Below are 17,893 nucleotides of genomic sequence, written 5' to 3' on the forward strand. Positions count from 1 at the left end.
CTGTTTGATGCCCTGACTAAGTTCATGGGTTCGGCCGTCATCGAACAAGCCATTATCATCCCGCAGGAAATGGTCAAGTGGAAAGATTTCACAGACAGATGAAGGGAGCGATTAGAGCCTACAGTACAAGTCAGTGGACCAGAGTTTTACCTACCATTCTTTTAGGTTTTAGAACTGCATGGAAGGAGGACTTGCAAGCAACGACAGCGGAAATGGTTTCATGGAACGACAGCCTGGAGAATTTTTATGTTCGTCTACTGGTACAGCGGATCCCGCTAACTTTCTTGAAAGCTAAAAGAGACCATGCAGGAGTTGCTGCCAGTAAAGTCCAGACATCAGGGTCATAGAGCAGTTTTTGTAAGTAAAGACCTTTCGTCGTGTAGTCATGTTTTCCTGAGGTCCGATGTCCTGCCTGAAGCCACCATACGAGGGTCCATTTCAAGTGCTGAGTCGAGGGGAGAAGGTTTTTAGGATTCTTATTCATGGCCGAGAGAGTACGGTAAACGTGGAACGTTTGCTTATCAATGAGGTGAACTGGGTTCAAATCTCAGCGAAGGCTAGTGTATACGAATTACGATCCTGGCTCCCACCGACCACAGTGATGACATAAATTATCCTCAGTGGTAGACAGATCATGGGTTAGAGTTCCCTTGCCATCAGGCTAACCGTGGGAAGTTTTCTTATCCATGTAAAGCAAACGTGGGTTAGTTCCATCAAAAAAGTTCTCTACGAAGACAAATTTCTCCCAATACTTCATGAAGGAGTTCCCTTGTCTTCTGGATCGGGTTCAAAATTACAAGTTTACGTAGTTGAACAATAGTAGTCGTAAACCCAAAAAGTTAGGTCGGCTGTTCAACGACAGTAATAAAATTATAAAATATATCTTGATTTGATAATAACTGTTTTTAGCGGGTGGCTTAATAATTATCTACAATAAATTACTTTAAAATGAAAAATTCAAACTATTTTTTTTAACCCAGTTGAAACCTGTTTTTGCTACGGCTTTTTTTATTTTTAATGGGAGGCTTATTGAAAATTTTGGTGGGATAAGATAAAATAGTAATTTCTAACAAACTAACACTGAAGAATTTTGGTTCAAAAATTAGCTTAGTCAGCTAAAAACTGCTTCGGCTAAAAAACCTCTTTAGGTAGGTTAAAACTAAGCATTCCCGTGCGACCCTTGGCACTCCCTGCTTGGCACAAAGAGATTAAGGATTTACAATTTTGCCACCAATGTAATGACGGGGTTGCCACTCAAATCTGAAAAAAAAATCGTGTTTCCCCTGTGCATATTATACACAATATATTAAGAGAAAACACACATTCACTCTGCTCTTATCTAATCTATATTAGTCTAACTATACTAGTTTTAATTGCTGGAAAAGTTTAAAGAAATATGGAACAGCTTAACCAATTTAAAACAAATAATTCTATAGTAAATGAAATAGTTTAGTATAGCAGAAATGTCATCCTTAAATGTGTCATAGAATGCGCATTCAGTGGTCACCACTTATTAAAAGACAAAAATAGGAAACAAAATCCCCTGTATCTTCCCAGTTTTTAAGGAAAAACTCGAAATTCCCCTGTTATTTTAGGTGATTTTTAAATTTCCTGTATTTTCCAGGTCCTGTAGAGTGGCAACCCTAAATAAGATTAATTTGGAGTTGGTGGGCTCTGTGTAAGCATCTAAGCTAATTCTTCTCAACAAAAATTTTGTTTTAAACATATATGTTTTTTAAGTTGGTTAGCTAATGAAAGTTTTTGATGCCAAAGGTAGGTTTACGATACACTGTTATTGGGTTAATTACGTTAAATTTGAAATTTCACTTTAAAAATCGTGGATTTTTAGTTAACAGGAAACTGCATCAACCGATAAAACAAAGTTTTGGTAGACTATTGTGTGGAAATAATTGGTAAGTACACTAATTATTTCCTACAATTTGAACACAATGTCCAATTTCTTCATATTTTTATTTTATATTATTACCGTCGTTGAACAGCCGACCGAATTTTCATTTTACGGCCTCCAATGTTCCTTAGCCTTGTAATTTCAAACCCAATCCAGAAGACAAGGGAACTCCTGGATGGAGTATTGAGAGAAATTTGCCTTCGTGGAGAACTTTTTGATGAAACTAACCCTCATTTGCGTTACATAGAAAGGAAAACCACGAAGACCACTCACGGCTAGCCTGACGGCAAGGGGACTCCACATGCTTCTAATTGATTTAATGATGATTAATTTAATGATTGATTAATGATGATTCTAAAATTATATATGAGTATGTAGATTACGGAACATTCTGCATCATAGAATCAGGATGTATCAGTTTTATAATTATAGATTCAATGTTAATAAAAGATATTGATTTAATTGTGAAATATAATTTTCTTCTGTTTGACGTCGTGCTGTAAGAAAAAGTTACTTTTATCAATCTATGTGTATATTTCGGTTTCTGTATATATCGTAATCTGCGTAAGGGATTATTTAAAAAAAAACCTTTAGCCAACCGTTGTTAGATGCCTGCTCAAGATACTTAATCGTTTCTAGAGTATCGTCAATTAGCAATTCGAGTTAAGGAACTTGAAACTTCTGCCTCAAGAGTTACATACTAGAATTGTTTTGAAATCCACTTTAGTTATTCTTTATTGACTTAATACTAGATTAATAATTCTATCCAGTTAGTTTAGTTCACTATTTAAACCCTCTATCTCTAATCGTACCCATTATGTTTCAACCTGCTATTAACTGTTGTTTTCAAAAATTAGTCTTAAGACGGATACTCTAACTCGCAATTAGTTTAGTTCACTATTTAAACCCTCTATCTCTAATCGTACCCATTATGCTTCAACCTGCTATTAACTGTTGTTTTCAAAAATTAGTCTTAAGACGGATACTCTAACTCGCAATTAGTTTAGTTATCAAAACTAGTCTCTTCAATTTAACAGTCGAACCTATTAACATTATGTTACTCCAGTACTTGTAAAATTTTCTGATCAAATGATTGTACAAGCGAATATACGAACCAGAGCCGATTAGATTAAGAAAAAAAATCAGTGTTTAATAACTAATCGAATGATCCTGAAAAAAGTGTTGAACTTGAAGTGAAAAAGTCCTAGTACTGAGATGATCGCTTTGAATATTGAGTAGGTACGAGAACTGATTGAGAAGTAATAGGTTAAATGAAAACGAATTAGATAAACAATGATATTAGGTTAAAAGTATTAGTAAATGGATAGATATTGTGAGATGAGATAAAAGAAATTTGTATATGATTAAAATAGTCTCACTATACTATTTTCTCTGTTATCAAACGCATTCATTCTACCTTTATATTAGTACTCGGACTCACTCACTTTGATTGTATTGTGAATAGCCTCGTAATTTTGAACCCAATCCAGAAGAAAAGGAAACTCCTGGATCAAGTATTGGGAAAAATTTGCCGTCGTAGAGGACTTTTTGATGGAACTAACCAGCATTTGTGTTACATGGAGAGGAAGATCACGAGAACCTCCCATGGTAAGTCTGACGGCAAAGGGACTCAAATCCATGATCCGACCACCACTGAGAATATTTCACGTCAGCACTGTAGTCGGTGAAAGCCGGATGCAGAATTCGTACCGAACAGCTATCACCGGGATTCGAACCCGGTTCACCTCATTGGACGGTAAACGCTCTATCCCCTGAGTAAAAAAAAAAAAAAAAAAAAAAAAAAAAAAAAAAAAAANAAAAAAAAACGTTTTTGAGTAATATAAATGAGGTGTTGTCTATAATGAATAACACTTCGATGCACAATAGATAATTTAGTATCTGCATACAAGATATCGTTAATTTAAATTAATATTTTATTTCAGTCAAAAGTTATGTCTTAAAGAAAACTGTTTAGGGTCAAATACTGCTTCATTAGAGGAGAGTTGTCTAAATCGTAGAACATTTACAGCCACAAAAAAACTGATAATTGAATTTAAAATATTTTATTAATGAAATATAGTTATTCTGCTACACATATTACTTTTTTGTTAATAAATTTGTGCAGTGAGTACAGAAAATTAATTATTTGTTCAAGTTCTGCAAGTGGTATGATTTAAATCCTAATTGTCTAATTCGTCCACCAGCTCTCTAAATTGTACTGACCTAGAAAATTTGAGCAAAAAAGACTAAATTAAATCAGCAGTTAGTAATCGAAAACAAGTGCTTAGTATTATAATGTAAAATACAGTATTCTTATCTTAACTGCTACGAGTTCAGTAAATGGTATTTAAAATCAAAAAAGTTGCATAAAACATAACAGTTTGTTAGAAAGCTCAAGTATGACTTTTATTTGAGAATAAAAACATAATCATAAAAATAATTAGTACTTATAAAACAAATTATTACGTTCAATATTTGATTCAAGGTTTAGTTATGATTTAAACACCACACACAACTTCCTTTTTACAACTTTTGGCAGGCTCATTTTTCATGAACTGAAGTTCCATACAGTAAATATTGCACCATATCTTCAATTAAATGAGCCTCACACATAAAGCAAAGCGTTCGTCAGGATTAACTTCAATGATTGCGTCATTCTGCAAAAAAAAGTGCTTTTTCTGATTCAATGTACACCTAACTAGTTTCAATTTCTTCTCTTTGATTTTAAGTTCAATCGATAATAGTAGTTAATTTTTGTAAGTGTTGCTTGCTTGATCTAGAGCACTTTGTGATTTAAAAGCCACTTTTTTTTCCCCGCTTACGTTTTCGAATCATGGAAATTAATACTATTGAAACATGCTGTGAAGCAAGTTGGTCTGTTGAATTCTTAGCAGATGTATCATTATTTGTATCATCGCCGATTGATTCGTATCCATGATTATAATTTCAGCTGGCGGAAGTCAGTTTCATTAAAAACTGGTGAATCACTGAGACACATGTCAGAAAACTTAAATCATTGAACGAGATTTTCAATTGTTGTTGCTTGTAAGCCTCAGTAACGAGATCCTAATCTAGCTATTGTGGGATAATGAGACCAGGCCAACATTATCCACGCCACACATACCCGTTCATAGAGAGAACCACCCATGCCCAGAGCAGGATTCGAACCCGCAGCCATTGGCATCGCAGTCAGTAATTAGATAAATGTAAAAATCTATAGTCTCAAACATTCGAGATTTTCGTTGTCAATTTTTAAAATTTAGTCTTAAATATATTAGTGTCTTGGCACATAAAAGTTTGACATAATTTGCGGTCATTTTTTGTTAATCAGTTATTTACTGAAATATACAAATGTTGTCATGTGCACAGATATAAGCTGTAATCTTATCTATAAGTAAAACCTACACACCTAGCACAGTGCCCATTTTCCAACTGGATAGAACATTTAAATTTTCACAGAGGCTTATTTGATGTGAAATATGATACAAGTTTTAAATGTTTTCGAACCACCAAAAATCTTCAACTTGGACATAAAGTAACCCAACTACTAGTGACCACACGAATAACATTTTAATTTTAACATTCTTTAAACATTTCTCTGGAAATGTGTAAAATTTTCTATTGCTTCATTCAGAAATTTTGAAGTTATGAGATCAAGAATTTTTTCTTTTTTTCAACTTTAAAGTAAAGCCACATTAGTTTTTTTTTCTTTTTTCGTTAAAAAAATTAGAAATGAAGTACCTAAAAACAAAATGCAGACATCATAAAACAATAAAATAAAATACAATTTGGAAACTTTTTATTTTATTTAGTGAAACATTCCTTTTAAAGCATACAGAAAGATTTAATCCTTAAAAAAAAAAAGAAATAAAAAAACATCTGTCACAAAAAAGTTTTGAAACATAAACTTAATAATAGACAAACATTATACGTACTAATATCATCCTGAACCATAATTTTATAACAATGAAAGTATCAATGATTATTCATATATAATTCTAATTAAAACAAAATAAAGTATTTGCTTATAGAATCAAAAATTACTAATGAAATTAGTCTAAAAGGGAAAAAAAAGTATTATTGTTTTATACGTATATGTGAGAGGAACTTTATTCCATCATAATAAAACTTCCGAATATTTTTTTTCAAGGAATAGAAATTTCAGGAAATGTAATGTTCTTTCACAATCAATACTAATTTCATTGGTTATAGTTATGCAACTCTTAATGGCATGTTGTCACATCTGGTATTATTTAAGACTGCAAAGAATAGAAAGTACTGAAAGAAAAAAATATCAAAGCTTAACATACCAAGAAAACAGAATCAGCTAATAAAAATAGACATACTAAGAGAAGCACATCTAAATCAGATAAATCATTTTTGAAATTTATTTACTTTTAAAAAATTATTGCTACATTTTTGAATAAAAATTACTAAAACAGAGAATATGTCTTAAAACCTACTGAATTTATATTACAATAAAAGCATTACTCTAATTGGATATTTTAAGAATCCTTATGATAAAAGAGGGATGGAGATTAAGCAAGGAAAACAGAAGAATGCTACTTTACTTTTGAGGACCTTGGCACATTATTCAATAGTAAATACTTTAAAAAGTATTTAAATTTGAAAAGAAATTTGATGTTGTAAATCGGAGCAAAGAAAACTGATGTTTTCAGGGAAAAACTGCATTAAGAGTACACAGAAAAGAACAACATATTTAACTCATTTTTATATGAGCTTGAACAGTCATGATACAAAGTGCTTTTAATATTATCCACACATTAAAAGACATAATATTTTATACTAGTAACAAAAACTAAACTAATAAAACCATATAACAAACAAGTAATTGTTTATAGAATACATGGGTAGGAATGTGACGCACTATTTAAACATCAGTTATGAAAACTATTAATAGATAACAACCCACAATGAAACGAATGCATAAAGAAGTATTAAAATTCACAAAGAAACAATCCAATTTTAAGTAAACTTTTAAAAACATAAACTATAAATAATATTTAACAAAGAAATATATATATACTTTTTCTTTCTTTCAACTTTACACATTATAGATTAAATTCACACATAAAATTCAGAAATTTTTGTAGCAGCAATTTCTTCTAAGCTAAGTCATTTGTTAAAAAAATATAGTTTTTTTAGCTTTAAACAGTACATAGTTTGTAAAATAAATAATTTTTCAATAAACAATACAAAGCTATTTGTTGTAAATTAATAATAAATGTAGCAATATGAATGATATTACTCATAAGAGCTACATTTGATTAAAAAAATCTTTATAACAATTCTTCTAAAAATCAAAACATTTTAGAATAGTCTCTTCTAACAACTCTTAAAAATGCTGAAATTTATCAATAATTAAAAAAAAGTTATCGAATAAAACCATGTTTACATTGTTAGCAATAACAAGAAATGATTATATAAAAATACATATTTCTCAAAACATGATTCATTACAAAAATTGTAGTTAAATGCAAATGCAGAAATATTTTGCATTACCTGATTTAAGTATCTAAAAGTAAGCACATCTGTAGCTAAAAACATTTAGAATGTAAAGATTTCTAAAAGTAGTACTGATTTTTATACCTATTTAAAATTTCATACACAAACAAAGTTTCGTAAATATTATCAGTTAGTTAATCAATAAGTATGTTGCAGAAGTGCACAAAATGAACTTGAATGGGCAAGGTTAGATAAATTGAACATAATAATAGAAAGATATATTAATAATAATAAAAATATGAAGAAGAAATAAGAAATCTTATCACTGTTTTTCTAACTGATTTTAATGAACATTGAAATTAAAATTGGTTTCCTCTTACTTATCACCTTTTTATTTTTTTAAATTTGCTTTTTTTTAAAAAAAATGTTTAAAGCAAATGTAGTTCAATGGTTTATATAAAAAATTAAACATGTCTGCATATTTCATGCAGGATAAAAAATAATAATAGTATTAAAATTCATTTTTTTATGCGGAAAACTATAAACCAGCTATTGAATTTAATTAAAGACGACGAAATAAGAAAAACTTGAAATGTATTGATTCAAAAAAATTTTCACTCATACCCTTTTTTTTACATTTTTTTAACACAAATTAAACTTGTACTTTTTAACCTAATCAATTAATATAAATCGTAAAGTCTTTTTTCCCATTGCAAAGATTTTTTTCCACAGAAAACTCTTTTTTGTGGCCCTCTTTTGGAAAAGGTTGTGCACCTTTAGTATATTATGTATTAATAATTTTTACAATTAGATACAGGTTATAGAAAACGTTACCGTAGGAAAGTAGCATTAAAATAAAAAAAATTTCTTGAAATAAGCACTCCATTTTAAATTTGAATGCTATAATTCCACAAGAAAGTTTCTTCGTGAATGTCATTCACACATATTAAGCATATCTGCTAGACAGCTTCAATGTTAACGCCTTCAATGTGAAAAGCTACATTCACAAACAAAAATCTATGTGATGCAAGTTTATTGGCATATGTGTTTCTTATAGAATAAAAATGCTTATAATGGGTCAGTGAAATTGTATTTTGTAACTTGTTAAGTCTGCAACATTGCGGACATGTCCAATTTAAAAATTCTTAGAAAAATATCAAATTAAAATTAAAATTATAATTTTTAAAAATCACATTTGATACAGCAAACAGGAAATTTAATTTTTGGGGAAAAAAAATCACTTAACAGCTTTGTTGTAATAAAACTTTTAAAAATGAGTCAACTACGCAAATAAAATATACATTATCTCTTAAAATATCATATTTAATTACAAGCAATAAATGTTATAATGGTAAACAAAAAAAACTCTTTCTATTATGTCTATTTAGTCATGTTCGCAACATTTAAACTTAATTCTTTAACATTTCATGCAATTTTAAGAGTTTGCATCATTATTTTGATAAAACTAATTTTATATTCACAAAATACATTTAATGATCTTAAATTTGTTATGTGTGATACATTGAATTTGTTGCAAAAATAGTTTTCAGCATATCATGCTAGAAATAGAGTGGAATCACAACTTACAATAATGATATTTCAAAACAATACCAAAAGTTATAGTAATACAGGAATATAAGATATTAATAAAACAAAAAAAAATAAATAAAACCAATGAATAAAATCATAATTTTAACGCCTGCATCTTACACCTAACTTTTATACCTTTTATGCAGGATTTGCGACTGGTGTCAACTGTTATTGACTGGCTACGTCTGGCATAGAATAAGAAAAAAAATTACCAAAATAACATAAATTTTGGTACTTTCTTTATTTTTTTATTAACTTAACTACTGCAATGAACGATTTTGAAGGAACAGTTTTGCTAGATTTCATACAATTTAAATATTTGACTATTTTTTCCAAAAAAAAAATATAAAAATAATTATTTAAAAAATTTTTTCTTTAAGAGAACAGCTTTGTCTCGTAATTCAGAAAGGGTGTCCCCTGCTGGAAGAACCAATTCTTCGATGCCATACTTTTGAGTAACTTCGTGCATATTATTGTTACTACTTATCAACGTATTTAAATCCCATACACCCAAATGCTTACTTTTACCCTGATAAGCATATACATGTACATTTGATGCATTACTTAAAAGTTCTTCATTTAACATTTCAGTACTGACAATATGTACTTTTAAACCAGAAGACATTAAATCATAATTTAAATCTTCATCTTTTTGTAACTGGAAACAGAGTCCACTAATCACAGCCCAATGTGCACACCTACCATTATTAAAACCAGGCTCATGGTTTTTGTCTGCATCATAGGGCATTAGCACAGGTAAACCTTTACAAATGTGAGATAAAATCATATGCACATTGTTTTTTAAATCGTTTATCACAAATGCATCACAGTCTAACAATAGAGAAGCAAGTTCAGACATATTATAAGCCGAAAAGACTTCACCAGATCTTGAAAAATTAAATTTCTTAGCACACGCGAGTATGTCAGATGTATCGATATTATTGAAAAATTGACTAGCCATGGATAATGCAACGATGCCACAACTGGGCCCTTCTTGTATAATGGAATGGACAGAATTACAATAGGATACAATTAATAAATCAGTGTCACGAAAGACATATTTGAGGCGGGAGGTCTGTTCATTGGCATTTAAACAATTACCTGAATTGACAATTTTTGTCCTTAAATCTGTACATTTTGAATTCTTCAGAAATGAAGGAGGTGGAGGGGGAGGTGGTATTGAAGTTTGTTTTGTTCTCACACCATTATTCTCCATTTAGAGTACTTCAAACTGTACTAATAAGTATCTGGAAAAAATGAAATTAAGTTGGTTTTAGCAATAAAATAAGAAACATTCGGATATGTTCAGTGTTTTAAAAGAAAAATATTCGTAATGAGATATATCAGAGTTTAAAAAACCTCAAGACTTTGACATTCCATGCCAGGGAAAGGGCTCGGCCAGTTTTACAAGCTCAGCCTGGCACGTTAGTCTAGAAATTATATATCCCCAAATGAAAATTTGGCAAACCCAAACATCTTTTTTGATAGCATGTTAATTAAAAAACACATGAATTGAACATAGGCAATTTGCTTTAACCACTTCCTTGATTATGCCGAGTAAACTCGGACGCAGCAGAATTCGTCAATACGTTTTGTTTTATCACCTTTTTAATCGGCCGGACGCAAAGCGAAAAATAATAATAATTTGCTGTGATTGGAAGTTTGTCAATTTTTGTTTGGGAGTTTTGCTGCTTGTGAGAATGCAAACATGTTTTGTGCAATTTTAAATACGGCGGTTGCTGAATTTAGATAGGGAAAAAAGAGAGTAAAAAAATGGCGTTCGGAAGCAAAAGTAAAGCAGGTGATTTTTCAGATGATGAAAATGTGAACATATACAAAGACTAATATTTAACTTTTTTCATTGCCCGAGATAATTTGGGATTGTAAACTGATGGTAAATTAAATATTTTTTTCGCATAAAACAAATAAAAATTTTAACTTAGTACTTGTGTATTATGTTTTGTTTTAGTTCCTTGTATTTATTAATAAAATAAAAAAATTTGTTTATTTTTTGAATTTTTCTTTTTTCAAAATAAATTGGCAAGGGAGGCGGTTAAAGAAACTTATTACCAAATAATACACCTCACTAACAATAAACTAAAAAAACATTAGAAATACAAATAAGAAGAGATTAGAAACTAATCATCATACAAATAAATAAAAAATGCTCTGATATTAAAGAATTTGAATCAGATGTTCAGCTTAAGTTATTTCACGTCTGCTTTTGTTTCATGATTCAATTTTTATATTTAATATTTTTTTATACACAGCAAGTGAAGTAAACTTTTTAATTAATTAAAATGCATGACTGATATACAAAAATACATTTAGTTACTTAAGAAATACAAGAACGAAATTCGACCCATCACTACGCACAGTAAGGTTTTCGAGTGCGTCTATCAGGGGTGATTGTGAGCCCAAGTCAAATTTCCGGAAAATTTCTTGAGTTAAAAAAAAAGAGTTTACATTGAAAAATTAACCTGGAGATGTAATTAAAATTTACAAATGTGTCTTTCTTTCTTGAGCTAATGATTTTATAACAACTATTTACTGATAAAAAATGAATATTAATCTTGAATATAAGCTTATAAAGTGTCTCTCTGGGTCTCCCTTACAAACAAATAAAATAAACTGTGTTTTTAAGTTCCACCTTTGGAAATTTAATTTCTGGAAACTTCTGTGATCAGTGATTTTTTGAAACTTCTGGACCTTTGATCTCCAGAAACTTCCGGATCACTGTTAGAGAAAATTCCGGAGCACAAACAGCCCTGGTCTATGATAAACTGCTAAGGAGAGAATGTTTATATCGACTACGTCAAGGTAATTGATTTTATATAAAATGAATGAGATGATTGTCAAGTGATTTTTGATTAAGCTGATTGTTAAGTGTGTTTTTTTTTTCTTCAATAATTTGACAAAGTAACATATAGTGGATAAATTTCAAGTTTATCTGTTTTTATTTATAATTATTTAATATGTCCTACACTAAAAATTTGGGTTTTTGACAGTAATTGTCAAAACAAAAACAGGGTTCCTACACTACTTTGAGAAAACAATATCCTGACTTTTGCAGGTTTTTCCTGACCTTTTACAATAAAATTCCTGACCCGCCGTTTCCCACTCCAACAAAACCTTTAATATTGCAGTTTCAATTAGTAATAATATGCTACTTAGTCATAAGTATCATAGATTGAATAGGATAAACACTTATATATTAAAGTGGAATTGCATAATAGCACTTTATATCCCAAATTATATTTTCAGAAAACTTGTGAAACATATTTCGAATTATCAGGATTAGATCAAACTTTTAGTGTGTTTTTGTAGTTAGATACGAAAACTATTTAAATAAAGAGATCAAGAAAATCTGTTGAACTATGGAAACATTATTTAATTTAATGTTAAGGGGAACCAAATGCATGAGTGTCGTCAGGATATAAAGGGTTAATCAAATCTGCAAGATATGTATCAGTATCCTCAAATAATATTTACTCTTAAAACATACTAGAACATTTGTTACATTAAAATATTAATTTTTAAAAATCAAAATTTAACTCAAAACTGACTTTTCTTTTAAAAGATAATATTGAAATATAAAGGGGAAAAAAGTCAAGAAAAGTTAATTATATACAAATGAAAATTCAGATAGAAAAATTATGCAACTTGTGAGAAAAATAAAATCAAAAATATATTTTTTTCTTCAGTATTTTTAAATTTATTTCTGTAATACTGTAAGCTTCCGGAGAAACTGAGGGGCTCCTATGTTATATAATATTTCTCAACATATATTTTGTTGTTTGACAATTTTCAGTTCTGTTGCAGCAGTTTTCGTAAATTTAGATTTTCTTAATTTCAAATCATCTATCGTTTCTCTTATTCATATTCTAGAAATTTCAGCTTTTTTATTCTTTTGTTTTATTGGGGGGGGGCTTCTAATGCATGTCTTCATCTTGTTCTAGATCTTTTTACAGCATCTAGCATTTTTTCATTAATGTCTATGTTTTTTAATCCATTTATAAATGAAACATAATCATACACACGCCTTTGTGAAATAATAGTCTTCATTGAGGTTTTCAACCAATAAGCTTTTATTGATTGAAAACCCCCTTCGACTGTTGCGTTACCATGAGAGAGGATAAGAACAATTTTAATAACCACCCACAAATTTTCACTTTTTTTTTCCTCTGTGCAAATATTTCGAAAAAAATTATCTAATCTCTTTTGCCGTGGATTAAACTCTAAGAAACTCCTTTGTTCTTCGTTTCTTTTTGGCAGCATCACAAAACAGTGAAAATTCTTCTTTTGATTTTTTTACTGTTGTTTCAGCTACTATTGTCTGTTAACCAGTTATTCACACAAAGAGCAATAAACCTAGCAACCCAATCAAAAATTCCTTATCATTGGATAAACAGGAGGAAAATTGCTAACTGGACAGGTTCTACCAGGGAAAGAGGAATGTTATTATGAGGAAATTACATATTTTNCGCTGTTGTCAACGTCGGCGCGATAGCTCTGAGGCTATCTTACCGATAGTCGGTGTAATAGACACTGCCTTATTCTTGCCTGTCAGTCTTTGAATGGACTATAGTTATTTTTTTTCCCTAACTTTATGAATATGTAAGAAAAATCGTGACTTTCTAGCTTAATTTTAGAATAGCCTGACTTTTGCAGGAGAGTTCTCTTTTTCAAAGAGAACAATTTATATGCACTTTCGTATTCACTTTTCGATACTTGTGTATTGTGTGGCACTTTTGGAACATTTATATAAAATTGAGAATACTATGAATTCAAATTTTATGATATTGAATTCGTTCTGATAAATAAATCAATTTATCAAACGGAAATTCCTATTAAAATATTGACCTTACCAAATTTCCCGATTACCATGTTGGGATTAGGGACAGTTGGCTGGAAGTTGGTAGAAAAAATTATATTATGAATTTATACATCGTAAGAATTTTGGCTTATAACTCTCATAGTTAGTGTGCTACTCATAAGCCATTCTCACTGAAATGAAATGTAGGCGATCGCAACGCTTGAATACACCATCTGGGGAGAAGACCGGTTCCATGGCTATGGCCCTACTCCCTTCCCTCTACTCCACTTTTCAGTTATGTAGAAATGTACTCAGCAGTATTTTTCCTATTCTTAATATTTTTCGTCCTTTACTAATAAAAATATTTTTTTAAATTTCCATGATGCATTCTTTTAGAACTATGTTTAATGTAGTTTTCAGTTCCATATTGTTTCCCAACTTAAAAGATTTTAATCTATATGAAAATCAAGACAGGACAAGAAATTCAAGCTAACGAATTTCCTTCTTCTATGACTCTCCACATGCTAAATGGTGATACAAGAGTCTATGTTTTGATAATGATGCAAGAGTGATATGAGTCGAGTTGAAAAATCTCTTTGTAGCCCAAATTTAAAGTAAACTATTGTCTATTTCGAAATTCCTTTAAAGTCGGTTAAAGGAATTTCTCTCCTGCATTTCAGAGGTTCATTTTGCTGATACTTTAACGATTTTTAATATTTTTCTAGTTTACAAGATAACTTTGCCATCAATATCAAGTAAAAGGATAGGTCTCAAAATTTCTAGGAACATATACATTTCTTAAAGAAATATTTATAAAGCACTTTTGAATTTTTTTTTATTTTTTATTTCATTGCAACCCTAGATTGTTAGCAGAGGTGGCGATAAAATTGACAACGATGAAAGAGTGATTTGAGTCGAGTTAAAAAAAACTTTTCGTAACCTACATTTGAAGTAAACTATTGTCTATTTCGGTTATAGGAATTTCCTTTAAATTATTTTTCAAAATTTTTTGGTTCATTATAAATATATTGTGTTCATATAAAGTCAAAGGAAAGGTGCCAAATTTTCTAAACACATATACATATGCTGTAAAAGATTTATAAATGTTTTTAATTTTTTTAAGTTTAATTTGTCACTATATACCCAAGTAGCACAGGGATATTGTAACAGCTTTAGTCTACATCGACCGACATTGTCAATATTGGCGAAAATCGACATTGTATGTACGATATTGTACGACTCCCGTCGATTTCACATTAAAAATCTGTTTGTAAAACTCTTGATTTTAAACTTTATTGTGCTCTTAAATCAAAATTAACCATTTAAAAGACAAAAAATGACGTCAAATTGTTATAATTCCAAAAAATAAATTTAAAATATAAATTTAGAGATATCCGAGATGCTGAGAGATATCAATCGACGTTCCCCAACGTTTTCACGATATCGAACAATATTGTTTCGCGATGTTGAATATACGTTATAAAAGGGGTCCATTTTTATATAGTACAATGTTCCGCTACGGTATTGTACAATGTTCAAAGCTAAGTTTTTACGATATCGTTTTTGTGAATTGTGCTACTTGGGTAGTTAGCACAAATGTCGCTAAAATGGATTATAATGCAAATATGATATAAGTTGGGTTAAAATCTTCTGTGTATCCTTTATTCGATGTACATAATTACCTAATTTGGCATTGCTTTTCTATATTTACCAATAATTACTATTTGCTGCGTTTGAGAGGGCCATTTTGCGGATAATGATTTTTTATATTTTTTCGTTCACAAGAGAACTTTGCTATCAATATCAAGGAAAAGGATAGGTGTTAAAATTTCTAAAGACATATACATATATTAGAAAAATATTTATTAAACATTTTTAAACTTTTTTTAAATTTTTTTTTTCAATCTAACTCTAGATTATTAGCAAAAGGTGTTAATAAAATTGTTAATGATGCAAGAGTGATTTGAGTCGAGTTAAAAAAAACTCTTTGTAGCCTACATTTGAAGTAAAATATTGTTTATTTCGATTACAGGAATGTCTCTCCTTCATTTTCTAATTATTATTAGATACTACATTTGAGGGGACCATTTGACGGTCATTTTAATGATTTTTCATAAATATTTTGGGTTCACAAAAGATTTTTGATATTTACCCAAAATAAAAAAATAAATGACAAAATTTCTGAAAATATATAAATATGCTAAACCATATTTGTAAAACATTTTGTAAAATAAAATTAATAATTTTAATTTATAAAATTTAAACTATTTGCTGCGTTTGAGGGGGACATTAGGTGGACATTTAATTTTTTTAAATAATTTTTTGGTTCAAAATAGAAATTTGATATTAATATATAGTCAAAGGACGTGTACAAATATTTCTAAAAACATATAATACGTTAAAATATGATTATAAAATGTATTGAATTTTTTTTTTATTTTGTCATTATATAAGTTAGCACAGGTGTCACTAAAATCGATAGCAATGCAATTATGATACGATGTGCTTTAAAAACTTTTATGTAGGCTACCGTTATGTAATAACCGGATCTTTACGTTTGTTCTAGGACTTAATTTCAATTTTTTGAAAGGGTGGCCTCAAAACTCAACTTAGTGCAAATTATATTTTTAGTTACGAAATCAGTCACAAAAACGTACTTCTCTGAATAACTATTCGACGGGGTCTGGATTTCTGACTGCACGAATAAAGGGGTGAAGAAGCGATATGAAAAATATGGCCCCCATAGTTTTGTCAGAAGAACGGTTCAACGTTTAGCCCCTTAATATTAATTTATTTACTTATCGCACCTTTCGCCATCTTTTGGGAACCTTTTTTTTCACACAATTATAAAACTAGCTCATCCAAAGATAATTTTAATTAACTTGTAATAAATATTTATTGCTTTTCATTTTTTTTTTTTAATTTCATATTAGTTGAATATATTTTTAATTCTAAAGTAAACAAATTTTCGCGTCATTTCAAAGCATGCAATTTTAAATGGCGAGATACAAAATGTGTGAAGAATCGGTTGAATAATTACTGAGAAATCGTATTTTGAAAATACGACTTTTTTAAAGTTCTATTTTGCAGGAACTATGCGACAGATTTCCCTCAAATTTTGTATATTACTTTTTAAAATTGCATTCTTAAAAATGATGTGAAAAATTGTATACCTTAAAATTCAAAATTTTTTTCGACTGTTTTGAAATAAAATATAGAATTATCATAAATATTTTTATTATTTTTTAATTTGCTTTATAAGTTCTCGAGATATGCGAACGTAAACTGAAAAAATAAAATTTGCATTCAGGAGTCCAAACTTTTAGCCGATCTCCTAAACAAACTATTGGGGCCATATTTCCCAGATTGCGGCTTTAGTTGGAGGTTCTGAAATCTGAATTCGTCGGGAAAAAAAAAGATATGTTTATTCAGAGAATGTACGTTTTTGTGTCTGATTTCGTAACTTAACCCACTGGCGGTTAAGGAAATGGGCAAAATTGCGAGAATGTTTCTCCCCTACACAAAGTTCCCCTATCAGTTAACATGGGAAAACCGGTTTTGCTATGCAGAGAAGACTGCATGTTAAAATGCGACTTTTTACGTGCAGAACCGTCAGTGGGTTAAATTATCGTCTGCACTAACTAATTTGCTTATTTGAGGTCACCCCATTGAATAATTTGCATTGGTTTTACTCAATTTTGAATACATCTGCTTCATTGTATCTAGTTTTATAAATTCCGTGTGATTTTTAATAAGGAAAATTTGTAATATACATTTACCTTTATTTTAAAACCGTTTGTTTGGCGCAGCATGTTCTTCTTTGGACTTTGTGCCATTAAAACCTACATTCAATCAATCATTGAATAATTTGGATTGAGTCTTAGAACATGAAGACCCGCACATTAGATCAAAAGTTATTTCGGGTAATGGTAATTTTATTTTAGTAATTTTAGAACAAAAAACTAACCCCGAGAAATAGCATTAGGCCAAACGATACTGAAAAAATTGAAAGAGCCAGGTAATCTCTAAATCTTTATTTCGAAGGGTTTATTCTAAAAACATGTTTTTCTTAATAAAAATAACTTAAAGCTACCGGGAAAGACGATACAAGA

At 29.8% G+C, this 17,893-nt stretch overlaps 1 protein-coding gene across 1 annotated transcript; it reads right to left on the minus strand.

Annotated features, from left to right (window-relative positions):
• Positions 1 to 5,691: 5,691 nt before the first annotated feature.
• Positions 5,692 to 10,127, minus strand: LOC107445155 (actin maturation protease; the record flags this gene model as incomplete). The annotated part of the gene is given in 1 exon segment (XM_016059496.3): positions 5,692 to 10,127. A coding segment is annotated over 1 exon segment (807 nt), but the record flags the coding sequence as incomplete, so codon positions are not given.
• Positions 10,128 to 17,893: the final 7,766 nt, after the last annotated feature.

Source organism: Parasteatoda tepidariorum, chromosome 3 (assembly GCF_043381705.1).
Source record: "Parasteatoda tepidariorum isolate YZ-2023 chromosome 3, CAS_Ptep_4.0, whole genome shotgun sequence".
In the NCBI taxonomy this organism is placed as follows: domain Eukaryota; kingdom Metazoa; phylum Arthropoda; class Arachnida; order Araneae; family Theridiidae; genus Parasteatoda; species Parasteatoda tepidariorum.